The sequence below is a fragment of the Peromyscus eremicus genome, chromosome 7 (genome assembly GCF_949786415.1).
Source record: "Peromyscus eremicus chromosome 7, PerEre_H2_v1, whole genome shotgun sequence".
In the NCBI taxonomy this organism is placed as follows: Eukaryota; Metazoa; Chordata; class Mammalia; order Rodentia; family Cricetidae; genus Peromyscus; species Peromyscus eremicus.
The window spans coordinates 17,946,043-17,964,997 of record NC_081422.1 but is presented as its reverse complement, the minus strand read 5'-3'; the positions used below and the strand labels follow the sequence as shown (position 1 = coordinate 17,964,997).

Genomic DNA, 18,955 nt, shown 5'->3' with positions numbered 1-18,955 from the left:
CAGGTGAGGACTCAGAGGATTTCAGTCAGAGGATTCCTGGAGTTGGTGAGGTGAGACGTGGCAGTGGCTTGTTCCTTTGTCTCTCTGATCTTTCAGCATTTACCCCAATATCTGGTTCTGAGCTTTTTATTAAAAGACTATTTAAGTTTCGAGCAACAGGGGGAATTGAGGGGAGGTACATGGCAGTCTCCAGGTTTGGGGTCAAGGTCAGCTTCCTGATAGTATCTGAAGAAGCAGGTGGCATAGCCCAGGTCAAATGTAGAACATGTATATAGCAGCTGCTCTGTGAATGCGTGGAGATGCTCATCCACGGGAGGTCAGAGTACCTCAAGGTGGTGAGGGCACAAACTCCTCTCTCCTAACAGTTACAGAAGGCCCCATCTTCGCCATGTGCATGGCTGGCGCCCATGACCAGGCAACACTGGTCAAGTGGATCCAGGGCTTGCAGGAGACCAACCCAGCGCTGGCACAGGTCCCTGTGGTATTTCGCCTGGCCAGGTCCACGGGGGAGCTGCTGACAACTTCAAGGCTGGAGGAACAATCCCCTCCCCACGGTCCTCCCAAGGGCCAGGAGGAAGACGAGGCCCCTCAGGCACAGCAGCAGCAGGGTCAGGGTTGAGTCTGAGCTGGCATGAAGCAAGAGACTGAACTGGTACAAAATAATACGGACAAAATAAAAATCTCGTCCCTGGCCATGTGGCTTCCCTTAAGATGTTGTGCATGAGCTCGTCTGGCTTTACCGTCCTGGGACCCTCCTTTTTTATTTATCTTTTTAAAAATTCCGTTTATGTATTTATGTGTGGGAGGGGTGTGTGGCGGTCACCCGACTACTTGCTGGAGTCGGTTCTGGCTTTCCACCCCTTTGAGTCCCGCAATGGAACTCGGATTGCCAGGTTTGGCAGCAATCGCTCTTACCGCAGAGTCATCTTACTGCTCTTTTGTAAAAAAATCTTTAGATAGTGTTATGCTCTAGAATTCAAGAGACAGCGGAGGATAACCTTGAGTTCCCGCATCCCGCTGCCTCCGCTTCCCAAGCAGCAGGGTAACTGGAGTGTACCTCTCTGGCCCGCGCATGCGCAGCTCCGGCTAGCTGTCCCCGTTTGGCGCCGCGGGCAGTGAAGAACCTGTGAGAAATCTCCCGGCGGCGCGGACTAGGCGCGCCACTTCCGGTCGGGGCTCCTAACAACGGGGGAGGCCGGTAACCAGGGTGGGGGGGATGGCGGAGCGGGCTCCAGAGCCCGGGGCGGAGGCGGAGGCGGGCGCAGGCGGGGAGGCGGCGGCAGAAGAGGGCGCGGCGGGCCGAAAGGCGCGGGGCCGGCCGCGGCTCACAGAGTCGGACCGGGCCCGGAGGCGGCTCGAGTCCCGGAAGAAGTACGACGTGCGGCGCGTGTACCTGGGCGAGGCGCACGGCCCCTGGGTGGACCTGAGACGGCGCAGCGGCTGGAGCGACGCCAAACTCGCTGCCTACCTCATTTCGCTGGAGCGCGGCCAGCGTAGCGGCCGCCACGGGTGAGGGGGCGCGGGCCCGGGAGAGGGAGGGGAGGAGGGGAGGCGGGGAGAGCGCGGGCCCCGCCCCCGCCCTCGAGGCCCCGCCCCCGGGCACCGAGCAGGCCCGGGTCTCACGCTCCGGCGGCCCACACCCCTCACGCGCCGCCTCCGGCCTGCTGACTACCCAATGCAAGTCTTGCCCCGCCCCTCTGCCCGCCCCCGGAGCTCTGACTGGTCCATCCTGGGGTCGGCCCCGCCCTCACCGGCCTGGGCTGGGGCGTCTCAGAGGTGTGTAGTTGCAAAGGTGCTAGGCACCCTGGTTTTGTGTGTGTGGATGCCTTGCCTGCATGTATGTATGTGTACCACGTGCTGCCTGCGGAGGTCAGAAGCGGGGGTCAGATCCCCTGGAACTGTAGTTACGGTGGTTGGGAACCACCATGTGGGTGCTGGGAACCAAACCCGGTGCAGAAAGCGGTCTTAACCACTGGGCTCTCTGTCCAGCCAGCTCTTTGTTTCAACTGTCTTGTCAGTCCTTCTCACCTTGAAGACTTTGAAAAGGACTCTGGTCCTCCGTTATGCCAGTTAACTCGGAGCTGCTTCTTTGTCTGACTTTCCCTGGGCAGAATTGCTCCCCAGGAGCCAAGGGGCTTAGGGGTGCCGTGGCTTAATTAATTGTTTATTGGTTGGTTAGTTTTTCGAAATAGGGTTTCTCTGTGTAGCCCTGGATGTCCTGGAACTCGCTCTGTAGACCAGACTGACCTCGAGTTCAAAGATCTGCCCGTCTCAGCATCCTTCAAGCTGGGACTAAAGGCATGCACCAGGCTTGGCATGAGGGTTCTTTTAAGATTTTATTATTGTGTATTTGTGTGTGTGTGTGTGTGTGTGTGTGTGTGTGTGTGTGTGTGTGTGTGTGATGTATGTAGGCCCACAGGTGGAGATGAGAGAACAGCTGTGTGGAGCTGGTCCTCTGCTACCATGTGTGTTCTAGGGATCAAACTCGGAGCATAAATGTTTCACCACACTGTAGTTGTTCATATGTTGGTAAATTGACATGTGCTGCTTGCCCATACTGAGAAGCTGGCTCTGGAAGTATGGATGCCCCCCTCATATTTGAGACCCAGGCTTGTTTGTCTCAGTGCCCTGCAACACCCTTTGTCTGGGGTAGGGTGGGCCCTCTAACTCAGAGACAGGAAGAGAAGAAAACTGCAGAGCAGCTCAAGAGTAAAAACCCTGTGCCCTTAAGAATAGCAGGAAGGTGGAGTGCTTCCAGCAGAGCTTACCACTGCTTGTCCATAATGCAGATACCTGCAGTGGGAAAGAGAGGCTGAAGCCCAGCCACGGAGAGAAAGCTCAGCCTGGAACTCCAGCTGATGCCTCAACTTCCCCAGTCAGCTGATGTGTTGTGAACACCGGATTATTTGATATTAACTCTACTGGTCTGCACAGACAGTTCCAGCCAGTCAGGGCTTCGTCATGATACCCTGTCTCAAATAAAATACAAAATAAAAACGCAGCCGGGCGGTGGTGGCGCACGCCTTTAATCCCAGCACTCGGGAGGCAGAGCCAGGCGGATCTCTGTGAGTTCGAGGCCAGCCTGGACTACCAAGTGAGTCCCAGGAAAGGCGCAAAGCTACACAGAGAAACCCTGTCTCGAAAAACCAAAAAAAAAAAAAAATAAAAACGCAGAGCTTAGAAAGGACTCGATCACAGTGTGTCTTGTTCTACTCTTGTTGGCACTCATCTGTCTGACTCTGGGTGCTGCAGAGGGTGCCTCAGTGGCTAAGAGCACTTGTCGGAACCTGGGTTTGGTTCCAAGTACCCACATTGTGGTTTGCAGCCATCTAGAACTCCAGTCCAAGGGATGCAGTGCCTCTTCTTACCTCCATGGGCACCAGGCATATGCATGGTACAGAGATAAATGCAGGCAAAAAATTATGCACATGAAATAATAAAATCATTTTAAAAAAGTTAGCCAGGCATAGTGGCACATGCCTTTAATCCCAGCACTTTGGAGGCAGATGCAGATGGAGCTCTCTGAGTTTGAGGCCAGCCTGGTCTACATATTGAGTTCCAAGGTATAGCCAGGGCCACACAGAGAGACCTTGTCTCAAAAAGAAAAAAAACAAGGTTGGGGATTTAGCTCAGTGGTAGAGCGCTTGCCTAGCAAGCACAAGGCCCTGAGTTCGGTTCTCAGCTCTGGGAAAAAACAAAAAACAAAAAACCACTTTGATTCTGTGGGGCAGCAATCAGCCAGGAGCAAGGGGTATATAACTAACTCAGCACCTGGTGGTAGAGTACCTAATATGTGAAAAGCTCTGGGTCCTCCCACCCCCCCACCACACACACACGTTGTCAGCATCTCGCCTACCATGCATGACGCTCTAGATTCATTGCGTGTTTGTAATCACAGCACTTCAGAGGAAGGCATTTGCTCCCAAGCCCGATGACCTTACTTGGTCCCCAGGACACATGTGGCAGAAGAAAACTGATCCCTGCAAGTCCTCCTCTGCCCTCCATGCACAAGCACTATGCATTCCCTACCTCTATAGATAAGTAAGTGTAACACATTATTTTTGAAGATCAAGCTCTTACATTGAAGCATAAGGAGTGAGAAAAAGCACTGGGAAGCCAGGAAGGAGGAACTTGTAATAATCTTCCTGCCTCTACCTCTTGAGTGCTGGGATTATAGGTAGCATGAGCTACCACAGGGTTTATTTAGTTCAGGGAAAGGAACCCTGGGCTTTGTGCATGCTAGGCATGTGCTCCAATATTTTCTTCCTATTATTTTTTCTTTATCTTGCTTTTTGAAACAGCGTTTCCCTCTCCATACAACCTCAGCTGGCCTTGACTTCTTGATATAGTCCAGACTGGCCTCAAGTTCATGATCCTCCCACGTCTGCCCTCTAAGTGCTGGGGTGACAGGTGTGCACTACCACTTCTGATATTGTCAATTGATGGTTGGTGAAGTTTGTGGGTACAGAGACTGACTCTGAATACAGGGCATGTGCCCCACGGGGTAGGAATCAGGGAGCCCTCCTAGCCTTCCCCCGACTTCCATCCCATCTGCCGGGGACCTTCTGAGCGCTAGTGTTCTCTGAGCTAAGTAATGGTAAGAGGCCTCCATTCAGGGCTCCCGGCAGGGGCAGGTACCCAACCAAGGACTGCTGGAACGGGAACAGGACAGCAGAAGGTCAGACTCCATCCCAGAGCAGATGAACTGCTGTCCTTTCCAGCAGACCAGGACTTGAGCCCTGCTTGGCCCCAGATTCACCCTCACCACCTCTCTGTGTTGCAGGAAGCCTTGGGAGCAAGTCCCCAAAAAGCCAAAGCGGAAGAAAAGTAAGTGGAGCTGCAGTGTGGGGCGGGGGGTGGGAGCACATGCAGAGCGTAGCCTAGAAGTCGCCATCCCTGTCCCTTCTGCTGGAGGCAGAGTGTTAGGTGCCAGATGGGTTGAACCTAAACAGGCCCCACCCAGCATGACCTCAGTGCCTTGCCAAGTCTTTAGGCTGCCGATCTCCAGCGTGCCCAGCCAGGTGGTCCAAGAGAGAACCACCTGGTAGCAATGAGCCCTGCTCTGCTTCCTTTTTGATACATGGGTCTCAGTGTAGCTCAGGTTAACCTCAAACTCATTCTACAGCAGAGGATGGCCTTTATCCCACAAGAGCTAGGCTGATTGGTGTGTGCCTCAAGTACGGTTCACGTGGTGCCAGTGATGGAGCCCACGGTTTTGTGCTGTACAACTAAGCCATATCCCCAGCTTCCAATTAAAGCATGTCTTTCCATTTGTTCATTCTTTTGTGTGTGCACATGCATGTGTGTGCACATCACAGGTGTGAAGTCAGAATAACTTATGGGAGTTGGTTCTTGCTTTCTACCACATAGGTCCTGAGTATCTAACTCAGGTTGGCCAGGCTTGGTAGCAAGTTACTTACCACGGAACTATCTTTTTTTCTGGCCAGTTTTACTATGTAACCCAGGCTAGCCTCAAAAGTCAAAGTCACCCTGTCTCGTGGGATTACAGGCATGCCTAGCCATTCCCATTCACAGCTTTGGCACATGAGTTCTTGGAGGCAGAGGCAAGTGAACGGTCTTAACTGTGCAACCACCAAGGGTTAGGGAGTGCCAGGCTGGGAATGGAGCCGCTGTGGAAGTCCAGGTCCCTGACGTGGTTCTCATGGGCACACTCCCTCCCTCAGCCCGAACGCCTCTCCCTTCCAGCCCTGCCCCATCACACTGTCACAGGCCCTAGCCTTCCTGTGTGCCCTCGTGACCAGCTTCTTTGCTCCCTCCTGCCCCTGTGGCAGTTGCCACAGGTGGAATCCTGGTTGTCCCCTGGCCACTCACTTAGAGCTGCCCAGCCAGACTGTGACCAAGCCAAGATCTGATGCAGGCTGTTGGCTCTGCTCTTGCCACCCTCCAGCACCCTCACCGTGTCTGGTGAGTTCTCACCCTAACTAGCCCCAAGGAAGCAAAACTGAGTGAGGTCTCTGTCTTTGTGGGGCTGTCAGTCTAGTGGGGAGACAGACAAGAGGCATCTGAGTAGACAGCCACAGGCAGCCCCTTGGTGCTGTCAGAAACAAACCAAAGTTAGCTGAGAGACTCTGGAGAGCATGGTTTCCGAGAGGAGGGTACATGCGGAGAGATCTCTGAATGAAGGCCCTGAGCAAGGCTGTTACTGGAGGATTAGGGTATAGCCTGTGCAAAGGCCGAGACAGGACCGTACCCAGCTCATCTGAAGGACAGCTAGGGGCCATGTGGCTGGAGGGAGTGAAGAGAAGAGGAGGATGGAGGGAGGGCCTGGGGCCTGACATACTGTATGGCCTTGCTAGCCGCCTTGGCGCTTCCCTCCCTCCCCTTTGGAGGTGGTAGCCAGTGGATTTTGAGCTGAGAGGGGCTATGCCCTGCTCTCCTGGCACCCCCTTGTGGCTGCAGATGGCAGTGTGAGGGCACCAGGAAGACCCAGGATGGTGTGGGTCTAGCCCAGAAGTATTGATAAAGATTTTTGTTAAGCAGCAGCCGGGTATGGTGGCACACATCTTTAATCCCAAAAGAAACAGCTAAAAGCTGAGCAGTGGTGCACACCTTTAATCCCAGCACTGGGGAGGCAGGAGCAGGCAGATCTCTCTGAGTTCAAAGCTATCTTGGGCTACATAATGAGGCTCTATTTTTTTAAAGGGAAAAGAAACAGCTAACAACTATTTTGCCTCTAGCATGTGCCAGTCTCCATTATCTGTGTGACGTCACTCGGCCAGGACAGGAGCTGGCTCTCCGGGTCCTAGTTGTCTCTAGGTTGTGTCACCTCCCCAAGCCTGTTTCCTCTTCTGCTAAGTGGGAGTGGGAGTCAAGAGGCTGTCTCGGACTGTGGGGACTGTTGGCCCCGGGGGGTGGAGCACCTGTCCTCATGTCCACCTGGACCCTGTGTCCACAGGGCGGAGGCGCAACGTGAACTGCCTGAAGAACGTGGTGATCTGGTATGAGGACCACAGACACCGATGCCCGTATGAGCCACACCTGGCTGAGCTCGACCCTACCTTCGGCCTCTACACAACGGCTGTGTGGCAGTGTGAAGCTGGCCACCGCTACTTCCAGGACCTGCACTCTCCGCTCAAGCCCCTCAGTGACTCAGAGCCCGACAGTGACAGAGGTGAGTCTGCAGGGCAAGGACGTGGGGAGTCGCAGGCGTGCGCCTCTGCACTCTCCCGGGTGGAGCAGCCCGGCCTGCCCTCAGCCTCAGGGAGCCGGCAGAGTTGAACCAGCCAGGCCAGGCCAAGCCCTCTGCAGACTTGCAATCTTTGAGTCCCTGCCAAGCTGAGCAGAATGCTGTCCTCCTGTGTACTAACAACCTTTTAATTTCCTCGTCATCCTCAGCTCTCTTCTCATCTCGCCCTTCTTCTCACTCCCCTTTGTTCTCATTAGCTGGGTTACTAGTTTGGGTTTTGTTTTAAATACTTTATGCATTTTTTTCATTTGTTCTTGGCTGGCCTGGAACTTGCTATTTTAGACCATGCTGGCTTTGAGCTCATGAATCTGCCTGCCTCTGCCCCTTGAGTGCTGGAATTAAGGTATGCACCACCACACTCAGTCCTGTTTGCTTTTCTTTTTTTTTTTTTTTTTTTTTTTTTTTTTGGTTTTTCGAGACAGGGTTTCTCTGTGTAGCTTTGCGCCTTTCCTGGGACTCACTTGGTAGCCCAGGCTGGCCTCGAACTCACAGAGATCCGCCTGGCTCTGCCTCCCGAGTGCTAGGATTAAAGGCGTGCGCCACCACCGCCCGGCCCTGTTTGCTTTTCTTAAGTCAGGGTCTCTCTCAATAGCCCAGGCTGGTCTGGAGTTTCGGACAACCCTTCTACCTCAGCGTACCAAGTACTAGGATTACAGATGTGCACACAAACCTAACCCCTCACTGGTATATTCTAGGCAGGTGTTCTACCACTTGGTTATGCCCTTAGCTCCTCACTGAAAGATCCTAGGCACGTGCTCTTCCACTGAGCCACACATCCTTAGCCCCCACTCCCTTTTTTCAGGCCTTTAAGTGTTTTCCTACTTTTTGTTTTACGTGTATTGTTTTTGCTTGTGTGTGTCTGTGTATCACAGTGCCTTTAGAGGCCAGAAGTAGTTTTATATTCCCTGGGACTGGAGTTACAGGAGGTTAGGAGCTACTATATGGGTGCTGTGAATTGAACCCTGGTCCCCTAGAAGAGCAGTCAGTACTCTTAACCTCTGAGCCATCCCTTGGCCCCTTTCAGCCCTCTTTTTAGTTTTGAGATAAGGTCTCACTAAGTTACCCAAGCTGGCTTTGAACTCTCTATAGCTCAAGTAACCCTTGAATTTGAACTTGAAATCCTGCCCAGCATCCCAGGTAGCTAGGATTTCAGGCCTGGGCCACACTCAAGCTTCTTTCTGTGATCTTCTCTTTCCCACTGTCGTCTCTGCCCTCCCCCATCCCTGGATCTGTCACATCCTCTCTGCCCTCCCTCTCCTATCCCACACAAGTCACACTGGGCTAGCTGCCCACTGAGGCTGAAAGGGACTCTCAGGAATGCCCAGGAACATCCTGGTGTGGGCAGTGAGGATGCTGCATGCTAGCTGCCTCAGGACTTGGCATGACTGACGAGGGCTATAGGGCCAGTTGCCAAGTGCTGTGGCAGGCCTGAGGGTGGGGTCAGTCTTCAGGGCTAAGTCTGTGCTGGCAGGGCATCACCAAGCAGGTGGCATCCCAGCTGGCTGAGGGGAAGCTGAGATGAGAAGTACTCCTGGTGGGCCCCACACCCACGGCCACCCTGCTGGGCCTCGGCCAGTCTCCAGAGGGCAGGTGTCTTAGTTAGGGTTTCTATTGCTGTGAAGAGACACCATGGCCACGGTAACTCTTATAAAGGAAGCATTTAATTGGGGTTGCTTACAGTTCAGAGGTTTAGTCCATTGTCATGGTGGGACAAGTTGGCATGCAGGCCGACATGGTACTGGAGAAGGAGCTGAGAGTTCTACATCTTGATCCAAGGCAACAGGAAGTGAACCGAGATACTGGGCGTGGCTTGAGCATACATGAGACCTCAAAGCCCATCCCCACAGTGACACACTTCCTCCAGCAAGACCATACCTACTCCAACAACAAAGCCACACCTCCTAAGAGTGCCCCCCCCATGAGCTTATGGGGCCATTATATTCAGTCTGCCAGAGCAGGCGTCCTGTGCTTTGTGGTTAGCACCCTGCCCCCTCAGTGTGGCCACTGGAGGCCCTACCCTGGGCCATCTGACTCCTCCCCATAACCTGTCATTGTCCTGCTCTAGAGCCCTTGAGGAAGCCCAGGAGGATGGGGGCTAGTCTATCTGGTACCCTCTTAGGATATGATGGTATCATCCCAGGCCAACACTGACCTCCATAATTGGACTTTTGGGAATGAGTCCTGTGATTCATTAGCCATGTCTGCCCAGGCAGTGGTAAGGAAGTGGCTTTGCTCCTACCCTAGCCTCTTCCCCAAGCACCTCTCCCTACCTTGGGCCATGCCTGGGGTGGTCTTGCCACCTTTTTTTTTTTTTTTGGTTTTCGAGACACAGGGTTTCTCTGTGTAGCTTTTGCGCCTTTCCTGGAACTCACTCTGTAGTCCAGGCTGGCCTCGAACTCACAGAGATCCGCCTGGCTCTGCCTCCCGAGTGCTGGGATTAAAGGCTCTTAAGAGTCAGCCTGAGAAACTTCTGCTGGAGCTGTGAAGTCCAGATGCACACAGATGTTGGTTTTTGTGTTTGGTGCTTGGGGTAGAACCCAGAGCCTTACAGGTGATAGGCAAGCATTCTACCCTTGAGCCTTTTGGGAGCCGGGGATGGAGCACCAAGTTGCCCACGCTATTTGAATTCACTCTCTAATGCCAGTAGGCCTTGAAGTAGCGATCTTTCTGCCTCAGTCTCCTTAGAAGCTGGGGTCAGGGACTGGTGCCCCAGGCCTGGTGTGATTACATATCCTTCAAGGAGTTGCTGGGAGCTAAGATGTCGTATGTGGCAGGAAGGCCTGTTCCTCTTCCCAGCTACCCTATGGCCCTCGAACCAGGATGTTGTCCGCATGCCTGTGTGGGTCAGCTTTCTGTCACTCTAATGAAGGCCCAGAACAACGACCCACGTGGAAAAAGAGAAGGCTCACCTAGGTTTCAGAGTTCTGGCACTGTTGGGACCTGATGCTCAGGGATAGCAACAGTGGCCATGCCTGCACAAGAGAGACACTCATCACAGCCTCTGCCAGACAAAGCCAGAGGGGCTGAGGTCCCAGTTTCCTTTAGGGCCACCTGTGACCCGAGTCCTCAGGCTCAGCTGCCTGTTAAAGGCTCCACCACTTTCTAATGGTGCCATTTTGGGAAGCATATCTTTAGAACAGGAGCCTTTGGGGAACACTTAGCCAAGCCATAACCATACCTCAAGGGCTGCTAAGAAGCTAAAAACAAAACAAAACTTCATCTACCCTTTAGGTCTGTGTTCTTAGTGAATAGCTCCAGTGCCAGCTGGGCTGGCACCAGAGTGATTCTGGGGCCCAGAGTGGTGCTGTGAAGGCAGGCCATGCACACAACTGCAAGCAGGTACCAGTCCAAGCTCTGGAGCCGTAGAACGAATGGTCCCAGATGGCATGCCTCAGTTGTGTTATGAGCATAGTGAAAGTCCCAGTCACTCCTGGCTCCCATCCCTTCAGTCTTTGTGTGTGGAATTTAGTAGCAAATACCTGACTGAGATGTCGGGCCTTGGCTTACTAGTGGCCTTCTGGGAGTGGGCGGGGTGCTCTGCCCATGCCTCCTTTGTGTGTGAACATGTGTGGGTACATGTGAGTGCAGGCACTCAAGGAGGCTAGAGTGCCTCCTTGAGTGATCCCCTGGAGCTAGAGTTACAGATGGTAAACTTTCAGACATGGGTGTTGGGACTGAACGTCTGCAACAGCAGTACATGCTCTTACCTGCTGAGCCATCTCTCTGGCCCCTTTGTGGCATTTCTGTTCTGGAGCAGAAGCAGACAATAAACAAAATAAGCAAGTACATCATCAAATGTTCTGGAAGGGGGCTTGAGACAGGTGATCAGGGTGCCTCCCTGGGAAAGTCGATGAGCTGACACACCCCTAACCCACTTGCCATCTTGTACTCAGAAGTCAGGTACTTTTGTCCTGTGGCTCTAGCCTCCTCCTGGGCCTGCCTGGATGGATGGTAGGGTGTGTGGTGGGTGGTGGTGGAAGGTAGGCCCAAGGAAAACCATATCTGCTGCTCCATTGGCTGGAACCAGAGCTGGGCCATATCATAGGAGATGTGACCAACAGGGTATGTGTGTACAGGAGGAAGAGCTGGCCTGTCTTTGGCAGGAAGTGGTGAGCAGATTCTTAGGAACTGGGGGACGAAGCTGCCTCTGTTGCAGGGATGCTGAGGCCATGACCAGCATCTGTAGGGACTGAGGAGAGGCAGTTGGGCTGTGGGTGGATGGATTTTGGATGCAGTCCCAGCAGGTTTTGCTGACAGATTGGAAGTGGGTGTGAGAGAAAGTCAAGGATAGCCCCAGGACATTGGCCTGAGCCACAGGAAGGACAGAACTGCCACCCTGTGAGTCAGGGCCACCTGTGAGCAGCAATAGTTCTGCTGGAAGAAAAGCTAGTGGGGAGGATCCCAGTGTCCCTGAGTGGATTCGGAGATGGGGGTGGCAGAGGGTGCAGTACCAAGATCTTGGGGCTCAATAGGGAGGCCCAGCTCCCCATGAATGCATAGGGTCACCAGGCCACTGGTGTAGCCCATGGTGTCGTAAAAGCCGATACAGTTCAGGGGCTAGGGTGGTGGCTGAGCTGGTCAAGTGCTGGCTGTGCAGGCAGGGGAACATGAGTTCAGTTCCCAGCACACACGTCAAAACCAAACAGATGTCATGGCATGCTCTGTAATCCCAGTCGGGGGGATCTGACAGGAGACTCCCCACGGCTCACTGACCAGCCAGGCTAGCCAAAATGGGGAACTCCAAGTTGAAGGAGAGACTCTGTCTCCAAAAATAAAGTGGAACCAGATATGATAGCACACATCTTTAATTCTAGCACTCGGGATCGCTGTGAGTTCAAGGCCAACCTGGTCTACATAGTAAGTTCTAGGCCAGCGAGGACTACATACTGAGACTCTTGATTCAAAATAAAGTTAAAATCAATAAATAAGGTAGGTAGAGAGTGACTGAGGAAGGTAACCAAACTTGGCTTCTGACCTCCACATGTATCTGTACACATGTGCACACATATGCAGACACATAAACACATATATACACAAACATGCAAAACAGACACAGCCTGCCCCCTGTGCCCACAGGTTCCATATTCAATGCACATGGGGCAAGGTCCGCATACGTGAGATCACTCCCCACACACTACAGTACGGGCCTCTTTTATTTGGGGTGCCTTTTCCCTCTGGTTTCTTGAGATGCTAAGTCCTTGCTTCCTTCCGTTTCCTTTTGTTGGTTTGCTTCTGAGACAATACAGTGTAGAAAGAGTAGTTTGTATTGTGTCAGGTGTTATCAATTATTTAAGGCAAATGGAAGAGCGCGTATAGGTTCTGTGAAGGTTTATTTGATTTGTTTAATTTTTTATTACATTTATTTGTTGGGAGGACCGTGTGGCATGGCACTGATGTGGATGTCAGTGAACATCAGAGGACAGCTTAATGGGGTTGGTGCTCACCCTTCCACCATGGGGTCCTAGGGATCAAACTCAGATCCTCAGTCCTGGTGGCAAGTGATTTTACTCACTGAGCAGCAATCTTGTTGGCCCTGCTTATTTTTTGAGACAGGTTTTCATGTATCCCAGACTGGCCTTGAGTTCACTATATAGCCAGGGATGACCTTGAACTTCCGATAGTCTAGCCTCACCACCCAACTGCTGGAATTACAGCACCATACCCTGTTTATGCAGTGCTGGAGATGGAACCCAGAACTTTGTGTGTGCTAGGCAAGCACTCTACCACCCAAGCAACATCTACAGCAAATACTACATTTAAAAAGTTACGTAAGTTAGGCGTGGTGATGCACACCTTTAATCCCTGCACTTGGGAGACAGAGGTAGATCTCTGCAGGACCGAGGCCAGCTTGGTCTAAAGAGTGACTTTCAGAACAGCCAGGGCTACTTCGGAAAAACACTGTCTAAAAACAAACAGTATGAGTGTGAGTGTTGGCCTGCATACATATGTGCACCACATGGGTGTCCAGTACCTGGAAAGGCCAGAAGGTCTCAGATCTGTATAGGCGGTTGTGCGCACCACGTGGGTGCTGAGTACTGCACTCAGGTCCTCTGCAAGAGCAGCAAGTGTTCTTAGCCACTGAGCCATCTCTGCAGCCCCCAAATACTGCATTTCATATACGGGATTTGAGCTTCTGAAAATTTCGATGTCAGCCTGGAGTTCTAGAAGCAATCCCCTCTGAACAAACTTCTAAAATCTTTAGAATTTCCTGAATGGAGGAAGGTTTTGCAGTTGTTTGTAAACTAACACAATGAGTAGTTTCTTGATTATTTTTACTTCATCAGTATGTATGTATATGTGCACACCTACGTGTGTGTGCATGTGCCAGAAGAGGGCATCAGATCTAGGGCTGTTGAGAGCTTCCTGGGAATGGAACTGGGGTCCTCTGGAAGAAGAGCAAGTGCTCTTTAACCTTAAGCTGGGCCATCTCTGCAGCCCTGATAGCAGTGTAAATTTTGTAATTCATATGGAGCCACTTTTAACAAGGAACTCTTTGGAATACCGCTGAATCTATGCTAGTTAGGTGATTCTGGGTCCCACACCTGCATAGCTGCTGGATGGGGACTAGACATCTAAAAGCCCAAACACAGGACTAGAGGTAAGATGTAAGCCAAACACCCATCCATCAGGGAGGGGCTGAACATTTGGTCACAAGAGCTCTTCTGAGGCTGGGGAGATAACTCAGTCAATCAAATGCTTGCTATACAGGAGTATGAACACGAGTTTGGGTCCCCAGCACCCACAGAAAAGCTGAGTGCCAGCCAGTGAGATAGCTCGGCAGGTAAAGGTGCTTGTTGCCAAACCAGATGATCAGAGTTCTATCCTCGGGAGCCACATGGTGGGGGGAAAGAGCCAACTCCTGCAAGTAATCCCCTGGCCTCCACACAGGAACACCATATGCAAATAAATAAATGTGAGAAATACAAAATAATGAGGAGAGATTGAAGAAGACACCAGACGTCCACCTCTGGCCTCCACACATGCACACACTAGGCTCTTGAGCAGAAGGCTCTGGTGGCGTGGTGCTGAGATGGAGGCACTCTCGGAGATGTGCAGAAGCTGAAATCTGTCACCAGGAACTGGGTGCTGTGACTCCAGAGTTACTTTCTTCTGATCATTGATAATTATAACCTCATAATAAAGTTGTGATTGTAAGCAGACAAAAGGGAGAACTTCTAGAGTTCCACGAATCATCCCAGCAAGCCATGGCACCTGAGAGCGGCATCATGGAATTCCCAACTGATATCTAGACAGAAAGACAGGGTGGTCCAGGACTTTCCACGGGCATCAGAGTAGACAGTCTTGTGACAGAGCCTTTGACTTAATGGATTAGAAGCTTACCCCAGGTAAATTGTTTCTGAATCCTATGGAACTAGTTGAAATGACAGCATTTGAGATGACTCTAACTAGTGTAAGAATCAGAGAGTGCTGATGCTGGGTGGTAATGACGCTTTTGATCCCAGCACTCAGGAAGCAGAGGCAGGTGGATCTCAGCAAGGGATACATAGTGAGACCCTATCTCAAAACAACATAAAACAAGCCAGAGAGGCCAAGGGAGAGCAGTGTGAGAGCCCCAAAGGAGACAAGTGATTGATCCAGCCAGCCAAGTCAGGTGGTACAGGTACCTAGAAGGGACCACTGACTTTGGACCTGAAAGTCACAGTTCCTAGTTCCTGGTGACACATAGATTCCAGCTGCTGCTACTGCCACCACCACTAACTGCACGCCCCCAGGTGTGTATGTGTGTGGGTGGAGGCCGGTGGATAACCTTGGGTGTCATCCTCAAAAATGTCATCTTCCTCTTCGAGACAGGCTTTCTCACTGGCCTGGAGCTCACCAATTAGGCTAGACTGATCAGTGAACCCCAGGGGTCCTTGTGTCTCTGCCTCACCAGTGCCGGGGGTGGGGGACCTAGAAATGGTACCACTAAGCTTGACCTGACATTTTAAAATTGTTTCACTTGTTATTAGTCACAATGTGTGTGTAGCATGTGTGTGTGGTGTCTGTGGCTCGTGGGGAGACATGCAGCCACAGAGCATGTGTGAAGGTCAGAGGACAACTTTCCACCTGTGTAGTGTATTAGTTACTGTTCTGTTGCCGCGATAAAACACCATGACCAAAAGAAAGAATTTATTGTGGCTTATAGTTCCAGAGGTGTAAGAGTCCATCTGGTGGGAAAGAGGCCAGGCAGCCGAGCAGGGAGCTGGGCTTATATACCCAACTACAAACACAAGCAGAGAGAGCAAGCTGAAAACAAGTGAGGCTGCGTAACCTCAAATCCTGCCCCTAGTGATGCACTTCCTTCAGCAAGGCTACACAACTTAAACTTCCCCAAACAGCGCCACCAACTGGGGACCAAGTGTTCAAATGCCTGAGCCTGGGGGAGCATTTCTCATTCCTATCACCGCACGTGGGTTCCAGGAACCAGACTCAGGTAGCCAGGTTTGCATGGCAAGTACCTTTAACCACGAAACCATCCCACCAGCCCACACACAGAAATTTAAAGATTGATTTTTCTTTTATGTGTATGAGTGTTTAGCCTGCATGTATGTAAATACACTTAATGTGTGCAGTACCCATGGAGGCCAGACGAGGGAGTCAGATCCCCTTCAACTGCTCTTACAGACTGAATTAGCCACCACATGGGTGCTGGAAACTGAACCCTGTCCTCTCGAAGTAAGGACTCTTGAGCACTGACCCATCTTTCTAGCTCCCATACATGGAGTCTGGGGATAGAACTCGGGTCCTTGTTCTTGTAAAACAAGCACGTGAGTCCGAGCCTTCTCCCAGCTAACACTGCCCCCTTTCCTCTCTCTGCAGTGGGCAATGGCCTGGTGGCTGGCAGCTCCGACTCCTCCAGCTCTAGCTCCAGCTCTGACTCGGATGAGCCTCCTGAGGCCCAACCGGCTAAAGCCTCAGCTGCTGCTGCAGTCACCCCTGCCAGCCCCCCCGGCAGCAGTGGGCTGATCACTCAGGAAGGAGTCCACATCCCCTTTGATGTCCACCATGTGGAGAGCCTGGCTGAGCAGGGCACCCCTCTGGGCCAAAACCCCGCGAGCAGCGGGCCTGAGGCCCTGGAGACGGTGGTGTGTGTGCCTGTGCCCATGCAAATGGGCACTGGCCCTGGCACCCTCTTTGAGAACATGCCCCAGGAGGCACTGGGTGAGGTGGTGGCCAGCTGCCCAGTGTCAGGCATGGTACCTGGCTCCCAGGTGATCATCATTGCTGGTCCTGGCTATGACACCCTCACAGCCGAGGGCATCCACCTCAATGTGGCTGCTGGCGGTGGCACTCCCAGCAGTGGCCTGGGTGAGGAGGTACCCTGTGCCATGATGGAAGGTGTGGCAGCCTATACACAGACGGAGCCCGAGGGTACCCAGCACAGCACCATGGACACGACCTCTATAGCCAGCATTGAGACCAAAAAAGGTCTGGGGGTGCCACTGTGGCCTCTGGAAGGGGTTGGGAGGGATGGCAGAGGGGAAGGAGTGGCCCTCAAAGTGAGCTCCTTGACAGCCTTATCCCCACAGACACCACCCCGTGTCACCCCGTAGAGAAGGAGGACCTGTATACGCTCAAGGAGGAGAAGGAGGATTCAGTGGCCCCAGAGCTGGCAGAGCTGGCAGCCACCATGCCCGAGAATACAGAGGCAGAAGCAGATGTGGATGGCAGTGACATGTCAGCTATCATCTATGAGATCCCCAAGGAGCCAGAGAAGTGGGTGCTAGGATGGATGGGTGGGACCAAGGGTAAGGAACAGCTACAGGCTTATAGCCCACTGGGGACTGGCACCCTGATGCCACAGGCTCCTTCCTCTCCAGGAGACGGCGGAGTAAGCGGTCACGGGTAATGGATGCTGATGGCCTGCTGGAGATGTTCCACTGTCCCTACGAGGGCTGCAGCCAAGTGTATGTGGCTCTCAGCAGCTTCCAGGTGAGGCCACCCTGTTGCTAGGTCCAGCTGGCCTGGACCATGTGGCTGCATGGGGGGCTCTACTGGAAGTCAGTGGTGCAGGGCCTGCGTCCATGAGTCCATTTCATCCTAGCTGGCCTTGCTGGACATCTGGCTTCCTCAGTGCCCCCCTACACCTCCCCATGCAGACACCAGACACAACCATCTGGCATGACCAGCCTCCCCCAGACCACCCTCTCGGTCTTCACAGGAAGACCACCCAAGTCCCAGGGGCCAGCCATGCATGGAAGCCCCAAATCCGTACACAACTAGAAATCTTCCTGTAGTTGGCCTTCTGTGGTGTGGATGACATACCCCGGGGCAGAAGGGGGTTTCCTCATCCTCCACACAGAAGGCAGCACCGGCAGACCGTTGAATTGCTGAGCATGTCAGCAGCCAGGCTGTTGTCATGGGCTGAAGAATGAAGAAACAAAATGAACCCAGTCCCCCAGGGCAGTGCAGCATCTGTGAGGCAGCAGCCAACTACTCTGCCTCTGGAGCCTCAGTTTCCTCCTCTGCGTAGTGGGCTAGCAGCAGGATCCTACCAAGGTTAACTGGATCCCAGAGCTGGGATTGGTAAAGCTGCTCTTTGACCCCAGTGCTCCTGACCAAGCTGGACACTGGAATGTCCCTTCCACTCTCCAGTCTAGACAAACTGGCTAATGTCCTGGCTACCTGCATGTCTTCCCATTTTAAGAACCCCCAGGTGGGCCCATGGGACCCACTGCTGCCCCTCTCACCCCTAGAACCACGTCAACCTGGTGCACCGGAAAGGAAAGACCAAAGTGTGCCCTCACCCTGGCTGTGGCAAGAAGTTTTATTTGTCCAACCACCTGCGGCGCCACATGATCATCCACTCAGGTCAGGCCCTGGCCCCTGCAGGCCAGCTGTAATGCACACGTGTAAATCCCACGCTCAGGAGGCCTGGGCTGCACCATGAAACCCCACATCCTTATACCCGGTACTGGTTTTCATGTACAGTTGCCCCAAGTCCCAACATGGGTCACATTTAAGGTCAGCTTAGCTTAGCAGTTGGCACCTTGTGTCAGGAACCGCAGCCCTGTTACCTGCTATGATTCCAGCGGACAACAGTTCTCAGGGTTGTGGGGTGGGGGGAGCTCGCTCCTTGCAGCCACCTCTGCCGGGCAGTGTCCTGAGGCTGCTGCCACCCCCAGGCGTCCGAGAGTTCACTTGTGAGACCTGCGGCAAGTCTTTCAAGAGGAAGAACCATCTGGAGGTACACCGGCGCACGCACACTGGAGAGACGCCCCTGCAGTGAGTGTCGGGGTGCTCGGGAGGGAGGGGACCTGAGTGGCTTGCAGGGGAGTCTCAGCCGGTGGTGACCTGCCCCTGGGCCGTCCTCCCGCCACACAGGTGCGAAATTTGCGGGTACCAGTGCCGGCAGCGGGCATCGCTCAACTGGCACATGAAGAAGCACACAGCGGAGGTGCAGTACAACTTCACGTGTGAGCGCTGCGGGAAGCGCTTCGAGAAGCTGGACAGCGTCAAGTTCCACACACTCAAAAGCCACCCGGACCACAAGCCCACCTGACCTGCCCGCGCCCACGGACCTCAGTCTCTATTTATTTGTACTCTTGGACATCATGCCCAGGCCTGTCAGAGCCCAAGACAGCCACTGGGGCTGCCCCAACCGCAGGCCGGAAGGAGGCGTTCCCCACTCGCCCTGGGCAGGTGCCCCACCCTGCCCCATCACATCCCACCCATGGAGCTGGCACCTGGGACTGCACTGCTGAACTGTGTCAAGAGCACAGAGTGAGATTAAAGTGAAAAAGGAAA

At 53.2% G+C, this 18,955-nt stretch overlaps 2 protein-coding genes and 1 long non-coding RNA gene across 5 annotated transcripts in view; 2 read left to right on the top strand and 1 right to left on the bottom strand.

Moving 5' to 3' along the window:
- Ecsit (ECSIT signaling integrator) overlaps window positions 1–710 on the top strand; it is a 12,606-nt gene extending 11,896 nt beyond the window's left edge. For both annotated transcript variants that reach the window (XM_059267494.1, XM_059267493.1), the window contains exon 8: window positions 366–710. In XM_059267494.1, coding sequence (XP_059123477.1) covers window positions 366–619 — 254 coding nt within the window. In that variant the 3' untranslated portion in view covers window positions 620–710. The remainder of the gene's footprint in view (window positions 1–365) is intronic.
- The window catches only part of LOC131914803 (uncharacterized), a 5,889-nt gene extending 4,310 nt beyond the window's left edge, over window positions 1–1,579 (bottom strand). The window contains exon 1 of the long non-coding RNA XR_009380190.1: window positions 1,469–1,579. This is a non-coding gene — a long non-coding RNA (uncharacterized LOC131914803). The remainder of the gene's footprint in view (window positions 1–1,468) is intronic.
- On the top strand, window positions 1,188–18,955 carry Znf653 (zinc finger protein 653). 2 transcript variants are annotated; one of them, XM_059267492.1, is made up of 9 exons: window positions 1,188–1,509; window positions 4,784–4,827; window positions 6,917–7,132; window positions 16,028–16,636; window positions 16,762–16,924; window positions 17,029–17,140; window positions 17,905–18,019; window positions 18,334–18,433; window positions 18,533–18,955. In XM_059267492.1, exons 1-9 carry the CDS (start codon window positions 1,217–1,219, stop codon window positions 18,708–18,710), a joined length of 1,830 nt encoding a protein of 609 aa, XP_059123475.1. In that variant the 5' UTR covers window positions 1,188–1,216; the 3' UTR covers window positions 18,711–18,955. The 2 variants fall into 2 exon arrangements, with proteins under 2 accessions (XP_059123475.1, XP_059123474.1); XM_059267491.1 differs by having other exon boundaries at window positions 16,738–16,924.

Excerpts from the sequence above, each read along its gene's own strand:
- Znf653 (XM_059267491.1), top strand. The coding sequence starts at position 1,217 with ATGGCGGAGCGGGCTCCAGAGCCCGGGGCGGAGGCGGAGGCGGGCGCA. Across the intron at positions 1,510-4,783 it reads CAGCGTAGCGGCCGCCACGG|GAAGCCTTGGGAGCAAGTCC; the intron begins GTGAGGGGGCGC and ends TCTGTGTTGCAG. Across the intron at positions 17,141-17,904 it reads TGGCTCTCAGCAGCTTCCAG|AACCACGTCAACCTGGTGCA; the intron begins GTGAGGCCACCC and ends TCTCACCCCTAG.